Source organism: Nematolebias whitei, chromosome 3 (genome assembly GCF_014905685.2).
Source record: "Nematolebias whitei isolate Nwh7 chromosome 3, NemWhi1, whole genome shotgun sequence".
Classification (NCBI taxonomy): Eukaryota; Metazoa; Chordata; class Actinopteri; order Cyprinodontiformes; family Rivulidae; genus Nematolebias; species Nematolebias whitei.
In genome coordinates this window covers 3,202,210-3,225,277 of record NC_056500.1, presented here as the reverse complement: position 1 = coordinate 3,225,277, position 23,068 = coordinate 3,202,210, and the positions used below count along the sequence as shown (strand labels likewise).

General features: G+C 45.4%; 2 protein-coding genes across 2 annotated transcripts in view; one reads left to right on the top strand and one right to left on the bottom strand.

Moving 5' to 3' along the window:
* Window positions 1–19,533, top strand: part of niban1a (niban apoptosis regulator 1a) — a 21,904-nt gene extending 2,371 nt beyond the window's left edge. The window contains exons 2-14 of the mRNA XM_037697872.1: window positions 6,380–6,510; window positions 7,197–7,325; window positions 7,407–7,521; window positions 9,930–10,094; window positions 10,572–10,687; window positions 14,769–14,873; window positions 16,063–16,225; window positions 16,311–16,498; window positions 16,745–16,891; window positions 17,090–17,200; window positions 17,818–17,925; window positions 18,167–18,278; window positions 18,393–19,533. Coding sequence (XP_037553800.1) covers window positions 6,380–6,510; window positions 7,197–7,325; window positions 7,407–7,521; window positions 9,930–10,094; window positions 10,572–10,687; window positions 14,769–14,873; window positions 16,063–16,225; window positions 16,311–16,498; window positions 16,745–16,891; window positions 17,090–17,200; window positions 17,818–17,925; window positions 18,167–18,278; window positions 18,393–19,462 — 2,660 coding nt within the window. The 3' untranslated portion in view covers window positions 19,463–19,533. The remainder of the gene's footprint in view (window positions 1–6,379; window positions 6,511–7,196; window positions 7,326–7,406; window positions 7,522–9,929; window positions 10,095–10,571; window positions 10,688–14,768; window positions 14,874–16,062; window positions 16,226–16,310; window positions 16,499–16,744; window positions 16,892–17,089; window positions 17,201–17,817; window positions 17,926–18,166; window positions 18,279–18,392) is intronic.
* Window positions 19,534–22,391: 2,858 nt separating this feature from the next.
* The window catches only part of kifap3a (kinesin-associated protein 3a), a 29,705-nt gene continuing 29,028 nt past the window's right edge, over window positions 22,392–23,068 (bottom strand). The window contains exon 20 of the mRNA XM_037697787.1: window positions 22,392–22,491. Coding sequence (XP_037553715.1) covers window positions 22,392–22,491 — 100 coding nt within the window. The remainder of the gene's footprint in view (window positions 22,492–23,068) is intronic.

Genomic DNA, 23,068 nt, shown 5'->3' with positions numbered 1-23,068 from the left:
GTCTTCTGTCCAATCAGCAGACGTGTCCCACTGTCTTCTGTCCAATCAGAAACCTTGACTTTGATGACATCGTGTCTCTCTGGAGGTTTGATTTAAAAAAGAAAATGTCGGTTCTTGTGGTGGAAACGTTCACTTGGTTCTCCGGTGGAACCAAAGTTCTCCACATCCGGAACACGTGCACGACGTGCACCTCAGGTATTTTCTCCGTTTGGCTCAAGGAGCTGCAGGTGAATTTTTCATGGCTGGTTCTAATTTATCCAGACTTTTCTAAAGTCTAATCTGTGCAGGAGTTTTCTAATCTGTGAGATTATCTTCGTCTCCTGATGGAAGCTCTTCTGATGAGAATCGTTTCATGTTTGAGTCGTCCACCTCTTGACTTCAGTGAAAACTCCTCGTATTTTGGAGCGAAGCAGCTGTTTCCAGATGATCTCATCAGGACCGAACAATGACACGGTTCCTCAGCGTTCACATTAGATGTTAGTCTGGAGGACTCAACTCCCCCGGAGCTGCCGTGAAGCAAACGTCTTCATGACGTCACTCATCGCAGGATTCATCTGCCTTCTCCAGAGAGTAGACCGAGCCGAGACTGGCGGGAAAGAAGAGTCGCACCTGAAGGTTCATTTCAGTTAAATGTGGTTTAGACTGAACACACGTCCTCCACAGTTCATCCATCACAGGCTGGTCATGTGTCAGATTAGATTATTACCAAAGTCCCAGATTAGATTATGATTGATGTATTTATTTAAAGAACGAACTGCCTGAGCTGTCAGAATTATTCAGCACCCAAACATGCAAACTTCACAGATCGGCTGCAGAACGAGGCAAACGGAAAGCAGGGTTTCTGGAGGAGGTTGTCGGTTTGATTCCTGCAGAAAAGCAACGTCCGGCTTTTCAAAGCGACTGGCTCGTCTCCGGGCGGGTCGATGAGATCTTCATGTGAGCTGCAGCTCTCCACCTCCAGCTGTGGCCTCCAGCTGCAGGATGACGCCTCCTCTCAGACATGCAGCGCCTCGCTGCCAACAAAGAGAGGAAGCTGCAGCTGGAGCCCGGCTGTTGTTCTGAGCGAGAGAAACCTTTTAGACAAACATCTCTTGGTGCTCAGAGGACGTGACGCGAACCAGCCTCGGCTACTACCACGCCAAGTTTGAGCGCCACACGTGCACAGTTAGCTGAGCTTCAGCCATTTACGTACGGTTGATTAGATGTGGCGGCCATCCTGACTTTTTATTATTTAACTTTTATTTATCCACGTTAGTGTCACTGAGTCACGAGGACTCATTGTCAAGAGAAACCTGTTTTAGACACACGACAGTAAATAACTAAAAAACAATTAAAATTAAAAAGTAGTGTTACACTGTGTGGTCCCGTTAGCAGCATGATGAGAATAATGACCGTGGCGGTGGACGATGACCGCCCTCCAGAACTGGATCCAGCAGACACAGAACATTCAAAGTTCCCAGCGGAACCGAACTGTTCTTGGAGTTCGGTCCGCGCAGGCAGAGTGAGGATCATGGAGACGGCCGCCATGACAGGCCCGAGCCCGAGCCCATGGCGGGAAGGAGGAGCGTGGAGTTCTGGTGGAACAAACCGAGCTGCAGATGGACCGTGCAGGTCTCAGCAGAGCCCCGGTGGACCAGAGTGGATCGTACCGAACCATCCTGCCGGGCCCGTGCACTGTACCACAAATTACAATATTGTTCACCTAACACAGGAAGTGTCACTGAACCAAATAATTTAAAAGTTTTATCAAATTAAATGTCGAGAACATCAAAGTGTTGGAGCATCATTTCAGAGATTCTTATTTATTTCCAATTATTTTAGGGATCGTTGTTTTTTTTTCTTGCTCCGTCTTGTTTTTAATTTCATCGATGTGTTTAGAAGCAAAGTCAGGATTGAACTGCATGTTTTCAACTCTTGAACTTTTCTGACATTGTTTATTTTATAAACTGCTTTAGAACCTTTAGAACCCAACGTGACCACACAAAAACCCAAAGAAACAAAATCTGTGAATCTTGACGGTGCAGAAACGGTTGTGAACTGCAACGCCATAAAAACACGTTTCCTGCTGGAGTTGAGCCTGGACGCTGAGTCAGCGTTCACAGAACGTTAATAGGAGCTGTAAATGTTGCTGAGTCAGCGTTCACAGAACGTTAATAGGAGCTGTAAATGTTGCCGAGTCAGCGTTCACAGAACGTTAATAGGAGCTGTAAATGTTTGCTCGCTGTCGGAAGCAGTGAAAACGTGTGTTTAATGGTTAGCTGCTCACAGATGGAGCCCGGGGGTGTCCGTGACGCTCCCGTGTGTTTGCAGCGTGTCGTGAGGAAAGTTTCACAGCTGATGTTGGAAACCAACTGGTTCCACCGTTTAGGCCCGTCTGAAGCGTTTTCTCTCCTCTGTCCATCAATCAGTCCTCGGAGCAGCTGAAGCTGTCGGACTTTCAGTAAAACGTTTTGTTTCCTCTGCAAGAAATGAAAGAAACAAAGTAAACCACGAGCACACGAGCCGCCTGCTGCTTCTCTGCACGCTTTGAAAACGAGCCGTTTTTAACAAGATTTTAATGTTTCGGTCAGAAGGAGATCAGGAGGGGAAATGTTCAAACTGTCTGTGGAGATGACACACTGCCCCCCCCTCCATCTTTGTCCCACATTTTTCTCCTCACAGCGACTTGCTTCGTGCCTCAGGTATCTCCTGATTCTTCAGCTGGGTCTCTTTCAGAGTCGGCCTGATTCAAGATGGCCGCCACACACAGCTCAGTGTGGGGTAGTAGCTGAGAGTCGTACTTCAGGCACTACCAGATGTCACGAGGTTCAGACGGCCTCAACGTCGGGAGATCTTTCTGGAAGAGTCCGGCCTGAGAGGCGGCGGGCGTTTTACACGTTAATAAATATTTGATCCTCTGAAGGTTCTGGTCCACGTCAGGACGTCTGTGTCTCTGAGCCGTGGAATAAATCAGCTCTGCTGTGGAAACTTCCACTTCTGTGATGTTTACCTGATGGTCCGTGTGTCAGAGCACGTGCTGACATGTTCACACACACGAGTCTGTTGATGGGACTCCTGCAGGTTTTGAACGTTTTATCTGTTTCATCTCTGGGATTAATAAAGTATTTTTGAATTTAATTGATTGAATCTGTCTTGAAGATGCAGCAGCTCAGCTGCTTCTTGTTCTCGTCTTTGGTCTCCTTCCTGAAGTTCAGACTTCCTGTTTGAACATCTGGTTTCAAACCCGTTCACTCTGGAGCTCGAGGAGAACGTTTCGCTCTTTTGAAATCCCCTGATTGACGTAAAGAGAGCGGCTGAGCTGAGCTCAGGACAGAGCACGCTGCAGGAGCTTTGAGAGCAGGTCGGAGGTGCTGAGACCTTCCAGGCACGAGTCATGAACTCCGATCTTCTTCTAGTTGAGAAATGTTGTCGTCCATCTTCACCTTTCAGCAGCAGCTGATTGAAAATGTAAAAAATCTCTTCATCCTGACGTGAACCTGCAGCCGTGCTCCTGTTGGACCCTTCAGAGGAGCGCCGTGCTCTGCAGGAGGGTTTGGACCTCCTCCTTCTCCTCCTCACACTTTAATGATCTGTCCGCTCCAAACATCTGGATCAGAACGTTCATGAAGCTTCAGATCAGTCATCTCTGTAACTCTTCAGGTTTTGTTGAGAAGGTGGAGAACATCATCACGTTCTCCACCTGCAGAACCTTCGCTCCAACAGTTTAGTGTGGAGTTTCCTGACCGAACCCTCTGAGTTTGGATTGTTGGAAGTTCCTGAAGAAGTTTATTGAAATGTTTCTTTGTGGACTCATCAGGTGAGTTGGACGGTCCATGTTCTGGTTCAGGGACTTTATTTCACAGCCTTTAGTTCTCGCTCATGGTAGGAACGTCTCGGCGGTCGCAGTTTTCAGTGCTCTGACTGTATGTGGCGTTTGAGGTGGACGAGCAGGTTTCTCGTGTTTCACATTCCTTCAGTTTGAGGACAAGCTCCGGTCCAACCTGCTGACGATCAGCAGAGATGAGTAAAACGTCCTCCGTCCTGCAGTTTACACATAAATAACAACCCAGATGGTTCGTCTGGACAGAAAGACGTTTATTTTTTGCAAACAACCAGATTATTCTGTCCCGTTCGGTTGGACTGCAGGTGCAACTCAGGTTTCAGTTCAGGTGGATCAGGTGGAACCGCCTCCTCCCGTCAGTCTAAACCTGCTGATCCACGACTCGGACTCGTTGCTTCGACACCAAAACGAGTTTTGATGCCTGAAAACCTTCCGAGGTGAAGACGAGACCCACAACTCTTCACCTGCAGAGGAAACAACCGGAGACCTGCAGGAAAAACTCGACAAAACCCGATTACAGCTCAAGTCTCTCCACTAAGTCCGAGACCTGCAAGTCCTCAACAAGTCGTTTGTTCAAAGATGGTTTTATTTACAGACGAGCGACTTTAACAAGTTCTTAATGTTTGACAGAACGAGCAGAAAGTTCAGCTGCGGATGTTGGGCAGTTTTATTTCTGTCTTTATTAAAGGCAACAAGTCTGAATGAATTCAGGAATCATCGGAGTTAAATCCTAAATTAAAAGTTTTAACTCGTCGACCGTCTGCTGACGACCGGATCATCGAACCGACAGAAACACGAAATGCAACCGTTGAACTCTGCTCCTAAATTAAGACCAAAGCTGCTCGTGTCGCTGCACGCTGAAGAGGCAGGTCAGAGGTCAGAGGTCAGAGGCCGTGTCTGGATCAGACTCTGACCCAGTTTGATTGGAACCAGCAGGTCCACTGAGCTCCAACAGAAACCTTTAAAAACACAAGCGTGACCCAAATGTTGCACAAATAAAGTTGTGAACAATAAACACGAGAAGAAGACGACATAAAATCAGAACGCATGAAAAACTCTATTAAAACTTTTATTTTTAATCAAGTGGAATCTGTTTGGTTGCGTCTGAACAAACAAACATGTAAAACAACAAAAAGAGTGAAAGTAAGAAATATTTTAAGCTGCGCTCCAACTCCGAGTTAGGGATGACTCTCAGCTACTACCGCTCCATATTTGAGCCCAGGATCTGTAAAAATGGACGACTTTTTGTGTTTTGATCAGTAAAAGGATAAAACTCGTTAGTTTACAAAGATAAGAACCAGAGTTGGTGTCGGGCCGGACCTCCATCGGGTCGATTCAGCCGTCTTTAAGTTCTACTTCCTGTTTGTTTCGAACTGATTCTGGTCATTTCAGAACTGAATCCTGGTTTTTGGGTCGTTGGAGCTTCTTGCTGGTTCTGGATCTGAAACGTGCGAACACGTTTCACTCCTTTTCTGACACGACAGGCGTTTACTGCAGGATCTTTAACCTCCTGGTTCTGTCGGGTCGGGACGAGCCCAGGTCCGACGCAGCCCACCAGAACCACTCATTTAATTTGATCACGCTTTTAATTTGACTGGAATAAAGACGGAAACAAAATGAAAACATGTCGGGATTTTGTCTTTTCTTACAAAGTTTAACATTTTTTGTTTGACCTTTGACCTTTTGATCTATGAAACAGTCTCCTTCACAGCAGAACCATCGTTCAGAGTTTAAACGGGTCAGAAGCTTGGACTGAACCACTGTTCCCACATCTTGAACACTGTACACAAACGCAGCTCGTCGTGGAGGAGTTCAGCTGCTGAGCCGTCTGAGCTACAGTTTAGGGACTCGAAGTCCAAGAACCGGGTTTGAGCTTCAGGCAGGAGTTCTCGTCATTCCTGCAGAAATATTTTAGTTTCAGAAGTGACTGGACTAAAGAAGTTAAATGTTGGACTTCTCTTTTAGACAAAAAGCTCGTCTGAATGAACAAACAGAACGATGCTCTAAATCAAACGTGGTGTTCCGGGCAGCGCGGTGGAGCAGTGGTTAGAGTCTCACAGCAAGAAGGTTGCAGGTTCGCCCCCTGGTCTGTCTGTGTGGATCCTGCATGTTGTCTCTGTGCATGTGTGGATTTTATCCCACAGACCTAAACATCCGTGTCGGGCTAACAGTTAGCCGCTAACTGATGACCCTAAATTGTGTGAAAATCTTTGTTTGTCTCCAAGTGTCCCTGCGATGGACCGGAGACCTGTCCAGGTGTCCCCCACCCCTCGAGGACAGCTGGAGACAGACACCAGCTCCACACGACCCAGAACGGGGTGTCAGTTTCCATGAAATAAAATATTTTTTGTCTGGTTTCTGGTTTTCCTTCTCCATCGGATCATTTTTGTTTTGGTTGTTTAATGAAATGATTCTTTTTGATCTCACCACTTCCTGTCAGCACTTCCTGCTTCCTGTTGGTCATTAAGCATTAGTGTTTAGCACCAAACCCCCTCATGAGGATCTTTAGCTTCTGTTTCAGCTGAACAGTCACATTTTTGTGTTTTTGTGTGTGTGCAGGCGAGGCCGAGGCCGAGCTGAAGAGGTTCAGCCCGTACTACAGGAAACAGTTCTCCGTGGCTCGGTTCTCCCAGGTGGAGGACGAGCTGGAGCCGAACAAGGAGAAGATCACACAGCTGCTCAAACAGAAGGTAATTAAATAAGCATCCCTTCGGCTGCTTTCACGTCCTCTGCTGATCCCAATCATAACGAGCGCCAGCACTTAACGAGGAGAAGTGGAAGTTAATGGCAGGATTGGAGCAGCACTTCCTCCTCCATCTGAAAGCTCTGATGGGAAACAAATAGATCAATAAATCCAGAATAATGAATTATTAATCACCGTTCGTTATAAAACGTGTTGTTATTGATTCTTGTAGTCCGAATGACCGGGATCCATCCGTCACCAGTTGTTTGTCATCAACACTAAAATATTTAAAATGAATCAGTTTTATTGGTTACATCACTGTTTCTATGTGCAGAGCTCATTTCTATGAGTGTTGCACAGTCTGACCTTCGGGGTGAATTTGCTGCCTCTTGTCAGCCGTCTCGAACATGAATAATCTTCCTCTCTGCAGAACGATGAACTCCAGATTTGACCTTTGGCCCTTCCCAGATTGATGAGCAGCAACATTTTGCTGAGCTCGTTGCTGATGTCTTTCCGCCCTGTCATTGTGTTAAACATTAGATCAGCTGGACTTAGTTTCAGCATTTTGGTTTATTTTTGTTAAATAAATAATGCCAGGGTGTAAAATGTCGATCCGAGGTTGTTTTGTCTTTAAGAATTTGAAGGTTTGTACTTTTTTGTTTCCTCCTCTGTAACGTCCTTCCTGCTCCTCAGGGGCCTCCAGAGGAGGGAGAAGTGCTGTACGAGGAGAACGTCCTTTATTTTGACGACTCCAGGAAGTGGAAGGAGCGGTACGTGGTGGTGAGAGCCAACTACTGCCTGGAGTGTCACGACAGCCTGGAGGTAAACGTGAGGCCTGACGATGGAAACTGTCAGAATGAGAAGCTCAGTCACATGAAAACGCCTCTTCCTCTCCATCTTCAGACGTTCGTTAAAGGAGTTCCCCCCCGTGACAAACTGCTGCCTACAGGGGGCACCGTTCTGACCACGGAGGAGGCCTACATGGCCTTGGTGGACCGCTGCTTTCCTGACGACAGCAGTAAGTTCATTCAGGCGTTTAAAACAATGTTCAGGTTTTCCACAAGAAACACGGATTGTTTGCTTTTGTGAGGCGACAGAAGTAGATAATTTGACTTGAATACGTGCACACACCTGCACAGGTGAGCCCGTAGTGAGGTTTTACAATCCTTCATTCAGGAAAGTTGTTATAGCTTTAACTGGCCTCTGTCAGTCACTAGATTCAAAGTTGGTAAACGACAAACGAATAACAAATGAATTTGTCCATTTGTTTGTCCGACCGACGGACTGACGACTTTCTTTGGGGTGAAGTTTGTGAAAACCTGGACTGGAATAAAGAGCTCGGTTTATTATAAACTTTGTCTTTTTTCTGAACAACTTTTAGGTCCTCAAAGGCTCAGCTAAGTTGTGGCGTACCACAGGGGCCAATCCTCGGTCCTCGTCTGTTTTGTTACAGGTTCCTCCTTGGACAACTTATTCAGCGTTTTAATGTTAGACTTTTTCTTATCTCATGACTCTCAGTTGCACTCTCTACTGAAACTTGTATATCTCTACAGACATGCAAATCTAAAAGACGTTCAGTATTAACAAACCAAACTTTCTTAAATTTGAAGATAGAGATTTTTCTTTTTGGCTCTTTAAATTCCTTTTGTTCAAATCTTGGCAACCTTTTAAATAATTCAGATATTTTTCTGTGAGTGTTGGGAAAAAAAAATCATTAAATTTGTTTTGACTTTTTCATCAGGTTTTTTCTGTTGGCTGCTGTTTTTACAAAATGTTCTGTATTTTAAATGGATGTGACCCGTTTTGATAACTCAACCTAAACTAACCAAAAACAGACCAATAACATGCAAGTTAGTCTTCAGGCCCAGGCCTCCCTTGCAAAAGAGATCTGTGATCTCAGTGGGTTTTATCTGGTTAAATAAATGTTAATAAATAATAAATAACCAGGCTTCTCCTGATATCAACAGTTTCTGCGTCAATGACAGTTTGATAAAGCAGCTGATAAAATCCCACACATCCCAGAAGCCTTGTGTTAACTCTTTGATGTGTAACAATAGTTTTAAATGAACTGATAAATGTGACATTATTCTTTAAAACAATGCTTTTTTCTGCAGTTTTTTTAGTTTTTGGTGGCGGTTCTGGACTTGAATGACTCGGCAGCCATCATGTTCTCTGAGACGGGCGTTTGCGATTCTCACTCTAATGCATTTCTGTAACTTTTCTTCAGATTTTTCCTTTAAAACAACTCAACTATCTGGTTTAATCAGAGGGTAATTAAATCCCAGGTAGCCGGCCTGCTCTCAGGAGGTGTCGTCCAGTGACGAGTCGGACGACGCTTTGTGGGAAACTAAACAAACGGATGGAGACGGTTTGGCTCAGAGCCTGTTCAAACCTGCTTGGATGAAGGCAGCTGCTGACTCATCTTCTTCACACTCCTCTTTCTCATGGAATCAGTGATCTGATCAAACTTTCTGTCAGAGGTCAAACTAAAAGGCTCTTTTTGGCCTCAACTCCAGAAGAAACTGTGACAGAAACCAACGCCCGGTCGTTGATCCAGAGCACGTCGTTTCTGAAGCCGTGCACAGAAAGCAGCAAACTTCCCTCCAGGTCGACGGATTCAACAGGAAAACCTTCTTGTAGCTTTTTGTTGCGTGTGGGAGCGAGGCTGCCAGGAAAAACCAGCATCTGTTCAAGAACTTTGAAAGTTTCAGTCTCGTCCAGACTGAAGAAAAACAACCATCAGACTGAAGAGACGTTCAGCCAGGCTGCGTTTTTACATCAATATGTTGGTTTTGTTTTCAACAGCCTTTAAACAACTCGCACTAAACGTTTGTCTTCAGTGTCGTGACAACCTGATAAACACAACAAAGACACTACGGAGTCGATGACATCACGTCACTTTTTACTTCACAATCCAGAAACTCGCTGAACAGGAAGTGCTTTCCTCCTTTTCATCCATCAAGAAACTCCTCGGACTCATGGAGTCATTTTTCATTCAACGAGCTCCTCCTGCAGAGACTGAGCTCCGCCTTCTCTGCCGACAGTGAAGTCCTGACCAATGAGAAAAAAGCTTCAGACACGTTTCTGCCCGGAGACACAAATTTAAAAGATTCTGATTGGATAACTGGATTTTTATGAGTTAAAACATTTTCTGTTCAACTGCAAACTACAGCTATTAAGTAAAAATACATCAATACATACTTTATATAAATATTAAATCAATTAAAAGTAACATTTCATATGTGCTTAAGTCTTAGGCCTTCTCTGAAGGCGTTGAAGGCCGTGAGGTTTGGTCGTCTTGAGTTGTGACGCGTCTCTGAGTAAAACTAAGCAGTTTTCAGGAGCTGTTTCTTAGAAAGTTGCAGATTGTTTGTAAATCTCCTGCCAGATGTTCGTTGATCTGACGTGCTCCTTCTCGTGTTCCAGATGTGAAGGAGGACTTCGCTCCGCCCTTTTCAGGGATGCCGGGTCAATTCCCAGTTTACCTGCGCCTGCCCTACCGGAGGGACTCGTACTTCTGCTTCAGGCAGCAGGTCAAGCAGGCCACCTTCATCTCCTTCCTGTCGGACTGCATCCGGCACCAGAACCACGGTAGGCATGGACGAGCCCGTCGGGTGAGACCCATGAGCAACAGAGTAAAAACTTAAACGTAACGAATATCTCACACTCAGTGGAAGGGAAACCACAAACTTTGATTAGTTTTGTCATAAATCAGGTTTTTATTGATATTTTCATTGAAAACATGTTTTTTATAAGAGTCGTCAAATATTCAGTTTGATCTCAACACAGTCTGAGCTTTTCAGGAAACGTTCGACTGGCTCCAGAAAACTCAGCAGGATTAACGAACGTTCGTTTGTTTTTACGTTCCAACGCACGACTCAAACTGCTTTTGTCGAAATAAATAAAAGACATAAACCTCTGATCTTCCGTGGTTTCCATGGCAACAGGCTGGCCTCAGCATCTCTGAGAGCAGAGCCTCTGGAATCGGGTCGACGCAGTTTCACGCTGCTGCTGCTGAACCCACAGGCTGGAGGGTGATTAGTAATGGAGCCTCCTCCTCTTCCTCAGACTTCCTGAAGAAGAAGACGTGTGAGGTCCAGGCCTTCCTCAAAGCCATCCAGCTCTACCGGCAGGACCAGGGCAAGTACGAGGTGTGGGACATGCTGATCGGGAGCGACGTCAGGGTGCGTCCTCGTCCCACGTGTTGTTTGTTTGTTTGTTTGTAAGTGATGCAGCTCCTCCAGATGTGTGGATGTTCCTCCAGCAGGTGTCTGTCCTGCTGAGGATCAGTCTGCTCACAGAGAATCAAGGGGCGACGTAAAGCTGTGAGGACGTTAAAACCCAAAGTTCCAGATGATGGTGTTTTATAAAACCTTCATCATGAAGATTACATTTGACGTGCGCCGCAGCTTCTTCCTCCCCCATGAGGGTTTATGATGTTCAGAGCATCATAAACCTCAGCGCTCGTTATAGTTTATTGATGCTGAATAAACGATGACTCGTGGAGCCTCCGGTGGTTTGTTCCCTTCAGGCTTCAGGACCCGATCAGTCGTGTTCTGACCCGAGAGGAGGTTCTGTTTGTGCCACAGAACGTCCAAACGAAACTTTGATGCAAACTTCTTATCTGTTGGGAACCAGTCAGAAGGTTTACCTGCAGCAACGTGAACAACGGTTGTTGTTTGGAACGATTCGTTCATCTCAAATAAAACTAAGATTTTATTTACTGTTCGTCTTGTAACGATTTAATCAGTGGCTGCTTCTTTAAAACATCACTTAAAAGTTCATCTCAAAATGTGTCTGAAGACTTTTTATGTAAAGATCAAAGTTTATTAATACTTTTGAACATATATACATATATATATATATATATATATATATATATACACACACATATACAAACCGGATTCCAAAAAAGTTGGGACACTAAACAAATTGTGAATAAAAACTGAATGCAATGACGTGGAGGTGCCAACATCTAATATTTTATTCAGAATAGAACACAAATCACAGATCAAAAGTTTAAACTGAGAGAATGTATCATTTTAAGGGAAAAATCTGTTGTTTCCAAATTTCATGGCGTCAACAAATCCCAAAAAAGTTGGGACAAGTCCATTTTTCCCACTGTGTGGCATCCCCCCTTCTTCTTACAACACTCAACAGACGTCTGGGGACAGAGGAGACCAGTTTCTCCAGTTTAGAAATAGGAATGCTCTCCCATTCATGTCTAATACAGGCCTCTAACTGTTCAATCGTCTTGGGCCTTCTTTGTCGCACCTTCCTCTTTATGATGCACCAAATGTTCTCTATAGGTGAAAGATCTGGACTGCAGGCTGGCCATTTCAGTACCCGGATCCTTCTCCTACGTAGCCATGATGTTGTGATTGCTGCAGAATGTGGTCTGGCATTATCGTGTTGAAAAATGCAGGGTCTTCCCTGAAAGAGATGACGTCTAGATGGGAGCATATGTTGTTCTAGAACCTGAACATAGTTCTCTGCATTAATGGTGCCTTTCCAGACATGCAAGCTGCCCATGCCACAAGCGCTCATGCAACCCCATACCATCAGTGATGCAGGCTTCTGAACGGAGCGTTGATAACAACTTGGGCTAGAGAACCTTTTCATGATATGCTAATTTTTTGGGACAGGCATTTTGGGTTTTCATGAGCTGTATGCCATAATCATCAGAATTAAAACAATTAAAGACCTGAAATATTTCAGTTGGTGTGCAATGAATCTGAAATATATGAAAGTTTCATTTTTATCATTACATTATGGAAAATAATGACCTTTATCACAATATGCTAATTTTTTGAGAAGGACCTGTAGATATACTTAATACAGAAAACCAGTGAGTATCTGGCGTGACCACCATTTGCCTCACGCGGTGCAGCGCGTCTCCTTCATCGAGGTGATGAGGTTGTTGATGGTGGAACATTGACCCACTCCTCTTCAATCACTGTGAAGTTGCCAGACATGGTCAGGAACTGGAACACGCTGTCGTGTACGCCGATCCAGATCATCCCAAACCTGCTCAATGGGGGACATGTCCGGTGAGTGTCACACAAGAACTGGGATGTTTTCAGCTTCCAGGACTTGTGCACAGATCGTTGCAACAAGCTGGATGGTGGTGGATGAACGACACAACGGGCCTCAGGATCTTGTCACGTTACCACGGTAGATCAGTAAAAGGCACCTGTGTTCGTGGTCGTACGCCTGCCCAGACCATAACCCCACCTCCACCACGAGCCACTCGAGTCACGCTGACCTCAGCGAACTGCTCACCCACACGACGTCATCCATGCTGTCTGCCCAGTGCAGTAAAAACCAGGATCCATCCGTGAAGAGAACTCCTCTCCAACGAGTGGAAGTTTTTTTTAATGCAAACCAGTTGTTGCAGCATCTGTCCAGGTGGCTGGTCTTAGACCATGTTGGAGGTGAAGATGCTGGACGTGGAGGTCCTGGGCTGGCGTGGTTACACGGCCGGTTGGATGTTCTGTTAAATTCTCTGAAACTTCAGGGACGTCTTATGGCAGAGAATGAACGTTCAGTTCACGAGCTACGACTCTGGTGGACCTTCCTGCAGTCAACAGCCAACAAAACCTGCAACATCTGCTGCGCTCAAACTGATCAGTTCAGAGTGGCCTTTTATTGTGGGCAGCCTAATAATCATGCTGTGTGATCAGCTTCCTGATCTGCCACAGCTGTGAGGTGGACGGATGATCGACGAAGGAGAAGTGCTCACCAACAGATTGACACAAATCTGTGAACAATATTTGAGTAAAGGTCTTTTAGTGAACGAAGAAAAAGTGTCGGATGTTTGAGTCCAGCTCAAGAAACACGGCGGCAGAAACTAAAGTGCTGTGTTTGTTTTTTTATCTACTGAATGTGTATCTGCTCACAGACTGAGTCTTTAAACGCCTCATTGTTGTGGGAGCTGAAGGAAGTTTGTTGTGCAGGAAGCTGAGGTCATCGCTCTGTAATGCTGCTGCTCACCGTTCACTTCCTGCTGGAGCAGCGAGACACGAGGGAGTTCACGTCTCGCACACGTCACGGCTGAGCAATGACAGGAATGACGGGGATTTTGGCTGCAGGGACAGTTTTACAGCCACACCTGGATGACGCACCAGTCGTGTGGCTGGGCTGCGCACGTGGATGTCGTCAAAAGTCTTTTATTTAAGAAACAAACATGTCGCTGCTGCAGCACCTTAAATATGAAGATTTGGTGGGAAGAAAAAAAATCTAACAACCGATGATTATTTGTTTTAAGATTTTGTTTTAAAAAGTGACACGACAAAAGAAGAGTTTTCAGGTCAGATTAAAAAACAGTTTTTCTCTTCTAACCAAACTGAAAATTAGTTTCCTAATTTAACTGTTTGATCAAAGTTTTAGTCGTTTGGTTTTTAGGTGTTTGATACATTAAAACATATTTTTTAATAAACTCAGCCCTTTTAAAGTTGGGTCAGAATGACCGGTCAGCCCAAATGTTTTTATAACTGCAACAGTCTCAACGTGATCTGTGGCAACACCCTTTAATTAAACGTCTAAACGTCCCAGTAACTGCTCTCCTTTTGTTAAAGTCAACTTTCTGATCTTCTGCTCCAGTTTTCCTCGTTTGCGTCTCAAACTCGTTCTTGTTTCTGCCTCAGGGAGGAAGCAGGCGCAGAATAAATCCAGAAACAAAGCTTTACGGCACTGAAGGAGACATTTTATACCTTCTGAAGGACGTGCTCTTGGCAGTCAGTATCTTACCTGTTGCAGATATCTTTTTAAATGACATTCGTTTGGAGAAATAAAGAAAAATTCACTTCAGAATGGGTGGGATATCCCTTTAAATCCTGTTACATCTGAAGGAGCACACTGAAATTAAAATAACTGGAATAAATAAAATAAAGCTCCAGAGTGGTTAGAGCAGTCGTCCTCCAATGAGAGAGTTGGGGGTTTGACTCTACCAGCAGTCACATGTTGAAGTGTCCCCGGGCAAGACACTGAACCTCTCATTGCCTCTGATGTGTGTCTGAATGTGATAAAGATCTGATTATTATTATATAGATCTAGTAGAGTCCTGTATGAATGAGTAAATGAGGCACAGATTGTTGTAAAGAGCTTTGAGTGTCTTAAAATAGAAAGGAGCTGCACAGTCCATTTATCCTTTACAATGTTTCAGGCGTTAACGAGACTAAATAATCCTGAGATGTTCAGAGGTCTAAAGATGGTTAATGAGTGAATGAGTGACAGAGTGAAGGACTGACGTCTCTGTGTGTTCAGGTGATGGCCAACCTGGTGATGGAGAAGCTGCTGCCGTCTCTGGAGAAAGACCTGCTGCCTCGACTCAAAGCCAAGAAGTCGGAGAGGAAGAGGATCTGGTTCACCGTAAGTCGCCTCAAAGAAAACACACTGAAACAAGTTTTATGCTCCACCCACACTGTGATGCTCCACACACAATACGATGCTCCACCCACAATACAATGCACCACCCACACTGTGATGCTCCACACACAATACAATGCACCACACACACTGTGATGCTCCACCCACTTTGATGCTCCACCCACAACACAATGCACCACCAACACTGTGATGCTCCACCCACACTTTGATGCTCCACCCACAATACAATGCGCCACCCACATTACAATGCTCCACCCACACTGTGATGCTCTACCCACACTGTGATGCTCCACCCACACTAAAATGCGCCACCCACACTGTGATGCTCCACCCACACTACAATACGCCACCCACACTGCAATGTTCCACCCACACTGCGATGTTCCACACACACTGCAATGTTCCACCCACACTGCGATGCTCCACCCCACTGCATTGTTCCACCCACACTGCGATGCTCCACCCCACTGCGATGCTCCACCCCACACTGTGATGTTCCACCCACACTGCTATGCTCCACCCACACTGTGATGCTCCACCCCTACTGTGATGCTCCACCTACACTGCGATGCTCCACCCCTACTGTGATGCTCCATCCACACTGCGATGCTCCACCCCTACTGTGATGCTCCACCCACACTATGATGAATAGGTAGAAAAGAAAAGAAAGATTTTCTGCCACATTTGCACAAAATAGACTTTTTAAAGAACAATTTCCAAAGTGGAGATTTTTATTAAGATGTTTTTGATGCCGAGTGATTCTGAACTTTAGAGAAATGACTTATTTAGTTTCTCTGACTAGTTTATGTAAAATCACCCAGGAACCAGAACTAATGTTTTTACTTGTTCTTTTCTGTCTCTTTATCTCAATCCTGTCATCGTTTCAGCACATTTAATAACTGAGACTCTTCATAACTCTGTTAAATGAAATCGTTTATTTATTTTGGGAGTATTGGAGCAGTTTCTTCTCTGTAGTTGGACGTTCTCGCCACCTGGTGGCAGGTTCTGGTATTTCTTAATTTCTGTTGGAATCTCGAGGACAATGTCAGTTAAAAAAAAGATTTAAAAACACGTAAACGAGAAGTCAAACTCCAGGCTGTTTCCTGGACTTCACCCGGTTCTGGTTCTGTTCAAAGACGTGTTGAACTGACCGGGTTCTACCTGTTCTCAGACGGTGGAGGACGCGTACATTCAGGTCCAGGAGCAACTTTTGGAAGGACTGTCTGTGCTGAAGAAGGACTGCAGGACATTGGTCCGGCAGCAGGAGGTTCTGATGCACACTGACATGGACCAGATCCTGAACACCAGGCGGCAGCTGGAGGAGAAGATCCGAGGTACCGGTGACGGGCAGCACGAAGCCGCCTGAGTCCGAAGTGAAGCCGCAGGTTCGGTTCTGATGAGTCGTTTTGTTTTTTGCAGCCAAAGTTTCAGAGCCTGCAGAGAAGCTCTGCTCCGAGTCCGTTCAGCCGTACCTGGGCTCGGTTCTGGAGGAGATGATGGAACCCATCAGCTCCGGTTTCCTGGAGGGTCGGCAGCTGAGCGAAACGAAGATGAACCAGGCGTGTCAGGAGGTTCTGCAGGGCGCCACCAACGAGCGGCTGAAGGAGGTCAGTTCATGCAGAACTCCTCTCTGGAGATATCACCAGATATTATTATTACCAATATATTATAATAAATATATTGTAATAAATGTATTATAATAAATATATTGTAATAAATATATTGTAATAAATATATTGTAATAAATATATTGTAATAAATATATTGTAATAAACATATTGTAATAAATATATTGTAATACCAGATATTCTTGATGTTGGGTTAATTGAATTGGTTCTGCTCTTCCGTCTCAGGTTCTGGCTGAGATGGCGAGACCGAACCTGCTGAGCTGCTACCAGAAGATCGGCTCCCTGCAGGAGAAGCTGAAGCTTCTGCAGGAGAGGTTCAGCTTCTCCAACATGAGCGGAGTGATGCACAGCGCTCAGCTCGACCTGCAGCAGGTAAGACCTTTATTCAGCTCGTTTACTCCAAAGAATACAAACGCACCGAAGCTGATCTCACAAGGATCAATTTAAGGAACCGTCCACAAATCACAGCAGAAGGTTTGAGGGAAAGTTCTCCATCTGGAAGGTTTTTAAAACCCTGAACGTGACAAACCCAAGTGTTCGGTCTGATCCGTCTCCTGCTTGTGTCTTCAGCTGATCGAGAACGCAGCGCACACGTTCGAGCTGCTGCTCTTTAAAGCCGTGGAGGAAAACCCTGAAAACGCCGCCGCCGCCACAGAGAAGACCAAACATCGAGTGCTGAAGGTAAAAACGATCAATTTCGACCTCATTATTTCTAGAACTAGTGTGGACACCTTGATGGTTTTCAGGTTTATTTGGTGTCCAACTACTTCGGTTTACATTTAGCTGTTTTAACGGTTCGGATAACTAAACGTTTGGCTCATTCAGGAGATGCCAGGTATGACTTTTGGTATTTATAGTTTTTATACGTTATTAAATTATTTAACTTAAAAATTATAAAAACAAAGATTTCTTTAGAAACTTTCCACTCTTTGAGAGTCAACGACTTTTTTGCTGTTCTGCTCGTTTTAACTTTCACAACAGAGCTTCAACTGTCGGTCATTTTATTATTTCACATTAATAAATGCTAAAAAAACACCAATATGGCGCTAAGAGCTGCAGCTGAACACGTTAAAGAGTTAAACAAATTTAAATAAGACGAAGGAATTAAAAATCACTGGTTGATTTTTCTTTAACAGTTGCTGTTTCACATGTTCCTTCACCAAAACAGAGATTTCCTACCGTTCGGTGCTGACCCTGAAGGCCACACGCACCTTTCAGCCCAGTCAGCAGTTTGAAAACGTAGATTCATGAAGCATGTTGATGTCCAGAGGCTGACCTTTGACCTCGTCTTCCTGCAGCAATACGACTACGACAGCAGCACGGTGAGGAAGAGGATCTTCCAGGACGCCCTGGTCTCCGTCACGCTGCCCTTCATCAAGAAGAACCTGGCTGCGACCCGCACAGCGGTCAGCATCGTTCCTGCACCACTGTTCAGTTATTGATCAGTCGGAGATCCAACAGGATGGACTCCGGTTGTGATCGGAGAGCTAAACCAGTTGAACCAGTCTGAACAACGTTCCTGAAACACCAGACCTGTTTAAACTCTCAAACTTTAAACTTTTATTGTGAAATCAAATCAGGAGCGACGCTCGTTCAACGTCTCACAGCCTTTAATCCTCCTGCTCACACGGTTGTTTTTGTTCTCAGGAGCTTCAGGGTCTCGAGCAGATGATTTACTCCGACCACTCCAACTTCATCCACGTTGAGAACGTTTATGAGAACATCCTCCTGGAGATCCTGGACCAGGAGGTTTCTAAAGGTACCAGAACACGTTCTAACGGTGACGTCAGAGGTTCTCCTCTCGCAGGCTGAACTGAACACTTACTTCCTGTTTGAACACTTCCTGTTTGAACACTTCCTGTTTGTCCTGCAGTGGTGAAGGAAGCAGCCAGCCTCCACAAACACAACCTGTTCACCGACAGCAGCCGCTCCAGCCTCTCCTCCCCGCCCAGCAGCCCCGCCCCCATGCTGGCCTCCCCCGTCAAAAGCACCTACGAGGCCCTGCCCCCGTCTCCTCTGGCGGTCAACGGTCTGCCGCCCGGCCTCCGGAGGGCGCAGGAGCAGGAGGAGGCGCAGAGCAAAGCCTCGTCAGACACGTCTGTGGTGGAGACGCTGCTGGGGAGGGCCAAACAGAAGGAGGAGGGGGCCAAGGCTTGTCCGGAGGCAGAGGAGCCAGAGACCAAAGCTGCAGAAACGGTGAAGGAAGAGGCGGGCATCAGTGGAGAACCGGAGTCCAAACATCCCGCAGAGACAGAAACCCAAAGAGCTGAGACGCCAGACCCAGCAGCTGCCGGGACCGTGACCCCCCCACAGGAAGTGGTTCCTGCAGAAACTCCTACAAACCATCGACAAGAAGCAGAAACCACTTCGCCACACACTCCACCCCCCGATGGAGCGAGTATAAGACCAACAGAGGAACCTGTAAAGTCTGCAGGAGAGGACCCCCAGCACGAGGAAACACCGCAGAGCTCAGAGGTCCGGTTTGAAGCACCTCCTGGTGGGGAGGAGGTCACAGCTGTCTGCATCCAGCTGAGGGAGGAAGGAGGATCCATCACGGCTTCGGACCCCAATTCTCTGGACGTCTCTGTGGACAGTGACTCCCCCCTGTCGGATCTGGAGTCTGTCTCCACCACCTCCGATGTCTTGGAGGTCGCTCACCCCCCCGAGAGCTCAGAGGAGACCGGCGAGGATAAAACTGTAGGAGAGCCGACCGTGGTCCAGACGGAGGCTGCGAGCAGCGCCGGACCCTGCGCCGATGGGAAAACAGAGACTTTGGCTTCGGCGGCCGAGCCTTCAGCGTCTCCGACCTCTGAACCTGAAAAAGAGGCCACGCCTCCCCGCCCTAAGATCCCGCCTCCAGACTGCGTCAAGGCGATCCGGGACCTGGTGGTGGAGGTGATTGAGGTGGAGCAGCCGGTGCATCGTTACCCACAAGAAGAATGAGAGGAGGAGGTTCTGCTGCTTTGACCACCAGAACCGCAGAAACGCTTCGGAGAACCTTCTGAAGTGAACGTGCATGAAGTTACAGTAACTTATTTAAAACGATCTTTGAGCTGCTTTAATCCAAACCAGTAACTTTTACAGTTTTTACAACGTGATTTTAGACACAAGTTTTATTTTGGGAGTTGTTTTAGTAAAATATCCTTCAAATTCTGGCGTGCTTGTTTTTATTTTTGATAACCTTCATCTTAACACAAAAAACAAAAATAGAAACTAAAACGGATCAGTTTTCCTGACGTGAAAGAAAATGAACCGAAGCTGAGACCTCGATTCGTGTCTGGGACAAATCTGGGATTTAGAAACGATTTATGATTTTAATTCTTAAAAACAACGTAAGCAAAAAAAAAAAAAAAAAACCCGTAGCAGATCAGCTGCTGGAGCCTCGGTGGACGTGACAAGTGGTTTACTAAACCAAGACAACAAATTAAAACGAGCAAACAATCACATGTTGTATGCTCGAGATAGAACAGGTATGGCAGGCAGTTGTACTATATATTCTGATTACACCTGTTATTTTAGATTTCAGTAATTCACAACACTCTTACTAGTACAGTAGTACTTTTGAATTGTGTATCTTTGTAAATACTGTAGTGTGACGTGATTATATGGTAAAACCGACTGCCATACTGGTGCCATCTTCAAAAAGCAGTTTAGATATTTTGAAGAAGGGTTATAAACAGTTAACATCACTCTGCAGAAACACGAGTTCTGATGAGCTGATCCAACCAGAGCCGGGACCAAAGTGAATCTGCAGAAAATACAAACTGACGGAAAAATTCTGGGTCAGCTTTTAGGAATATTGTGAATTCAAACCCCTCTAACCTCTTGAGTGCTGACGGTTTTAATTCCACTGACTATTTGGATCAACCAGACATCATAAGACATTTAAAACGGTTTCTGAACAATCAGCGATTCAAAAATATTAAATATAAAATATTTAAAAGCAGCGGCCCCATAAGAGGACAAGAAATGAAAACGGCTACAGTCCAAACATTTCACGTGAACGCTTCCCTCAAACTGGATTATTTTACGTAACATTTAATGGTTCGTCTGGAAGGGCTCAAAGCAGCACTTCCTGTGCAGCCGGGGAACTTCCTGCATGAATAATTGTGAAATTAAACAGATTCATCGTTCGCTCGTCACTCCTGTCGTAATTAAAAGTTCCCCCAGACTGAGGTTGTTCAAGGAGCCATCTACAGCAGGTAAGATGTTAGCAGTTCATAACTTCGCTGCTGCAGCTCGGCTTCAGCATGTTGAAGGTGTTACCGTAGAAACGGGTCCAGAGCAGGTACCCGCCCCCCCAGGTGTCAGTTACCTGCAGTGTCTGTCACAGGACGGTCAGCAGGGAGCATCAGACTCGTCATGGATGGATGACGTTAAGGAAACTGAACCAACTAAAGTTTCTGCATTAAAAAAAAAACATTAAATGAAACCTGAAGGTTTGATCATTTATTTAAACTTACAACTTTTCAACCATCACTGACGCTCAGCTTTGAGGAACAAAACCAACCTGACAGATTAAAGACCAAACACAGATTATTTAAAATCACAGATTTAAAATATACAACTTGTTCTTTTCGCAAATTACTTCCAGGAAGAACAAAACTAAAGTGACATCTTCGTAATAAAATGTGTGAAAAGTAAAGGAGGAGCTAAAATGGAACGTTGTCAGATTAATCTATGTTTGTTGGATAAACCAATCCATCTAAAACTCAAAAGTGCATTTTTCCTACAGTCCATGAACACACCACAGGGCGGTGCCTCCTACAGATGATGTGGAAATTGGTCATAAAATATCTTAACATCTCCATCTGTGATAAATTCTCCTTTGTCTCCAGCCAAAGAGCTGTCGAGATCAGTGCCGCCATCTTGCTAGGTGCTACGTGGAGTCTTTAGTTCCTGCCTGCTGGGCAGCAGACCATAAAGAAACGCATAAAAATAAAAAAAACTCAGCCAAGGAGCCAAATTATTCACCATCAATTGTTATAATTATTCGAACGTGAACTTCAAAGAGCGTGGCTGTACATTTATAAATGTTTCTTTTTGAAATACTCCACAGTATTAATATGCCAGAGGTCGTCACACTCTGTAGACTAAATAATTTCTATTTAACATATTGTCTTAAATGTTAGCCATTGGGTCTATAACGCTGTTTAACTTATTTAATGAGTAAAATATGGCCAAAATAATGAATTAGTGTAAAGATTAGATTTAAAATGAAGTGCATGTTACATAAGGCTAAATATTTACACAATTGTGAGGAAAAAGGCAGTAGGATCAACTCTGGACACGAGCAGAGCTCTGGTTAGACGAAGTAATTAATTACTTAAAGTTACTCTGGTTCAAATCTCTTGGTCAGCTGGTCACAGTGGATGCAGGTCGATGATGACGCTGATTTATTTTCACATGAAGTTTTGTTTAGGTCAAATACGTCTAATGTTTGTTTGCAGAGTGATACACGTAGCACCTACCAAGATGGCGGCCAGAACCCTCACCTCCAACAGTCACTGGTGAACTTCTTTATGAAGTCCTGCGTGCCTCTGATGGCAGATGTTTACAAAGTGTAAAACAAACAAACAGCTGCTGTAAACATAAAAACAGGAAACGTTTCGGGGGGGGGGGGGGGTCGATTCTGATCACGCTGACCTCGTGTCGTTTAAACAAAGTTAAATTCTAGCGATCGACATATTTATGTTGAGCGTTTGTGTGATTTGAAACAAACAATAATTCTGTTGATTAAACGACTTGTTTTTGTTTACTGCAGTTTTATTTGTATTTTTTTTATCTTTATTTAAAACTCGACTTTGTGAAAAAGAAGCCAGAGATCTGAACTTCTCCACGGTCCTCAGTGGACCCGGGTGGAGGTCCAGGTTTACCGTGGAGCCGTGGCGTAGCTGCACAGGAAGTGCTCATCGGGCCGGAACACGTAGGCGCTGACGGGTCGGTCCAACAGAACCAAGTGGTCCGATGTGCTGCGGGACAAACAGGAGGCTGCATTAGACCACAGAAACAGCCGAGGGCTCAAGACCTGGTTCTGGTACCACTAGATGGAGCTCTGACCCCACACATCCTTCATGGGACCCCCCCACCCCCCCAGGACCAGACTAATCACCAAGTCTCAGTCCTGGACCTGAGAGAGTTCAGCTGCAGAGTTGGACGTCCACAGTGTTTGTAGCTGCGGGGGCAAACAGCCGAACAGAGCGATGTCAAAACACGGCGCAGAGACGAGGCCTGACCGGGGGGGGGGGGGGGGGGTGCTGGGTGAGAGTGAGGATGTGGACCTGGAAGGTGGAGGCTGATTTCATGCTCCGTTTTCTGAGCAGCTGCTGGGAGTTTGACCGTGGTCATGAAGTGGGGGGGTCACATGGAGAAACCATTGATCCACCGTGTGATGGATGATGCTGCTCCTCACAGAACCAAGGTTTGGGTTCTCCGCCAGCTCCGTCTTCTCCTGACCGTCTAAATACTCAGACCTGGACGGGTTTCAGCCAGAACCACATCCAGCAGCAGAGAAACCCCGAGCCTTCAACCTCCCCCTCCTGTCCTCCT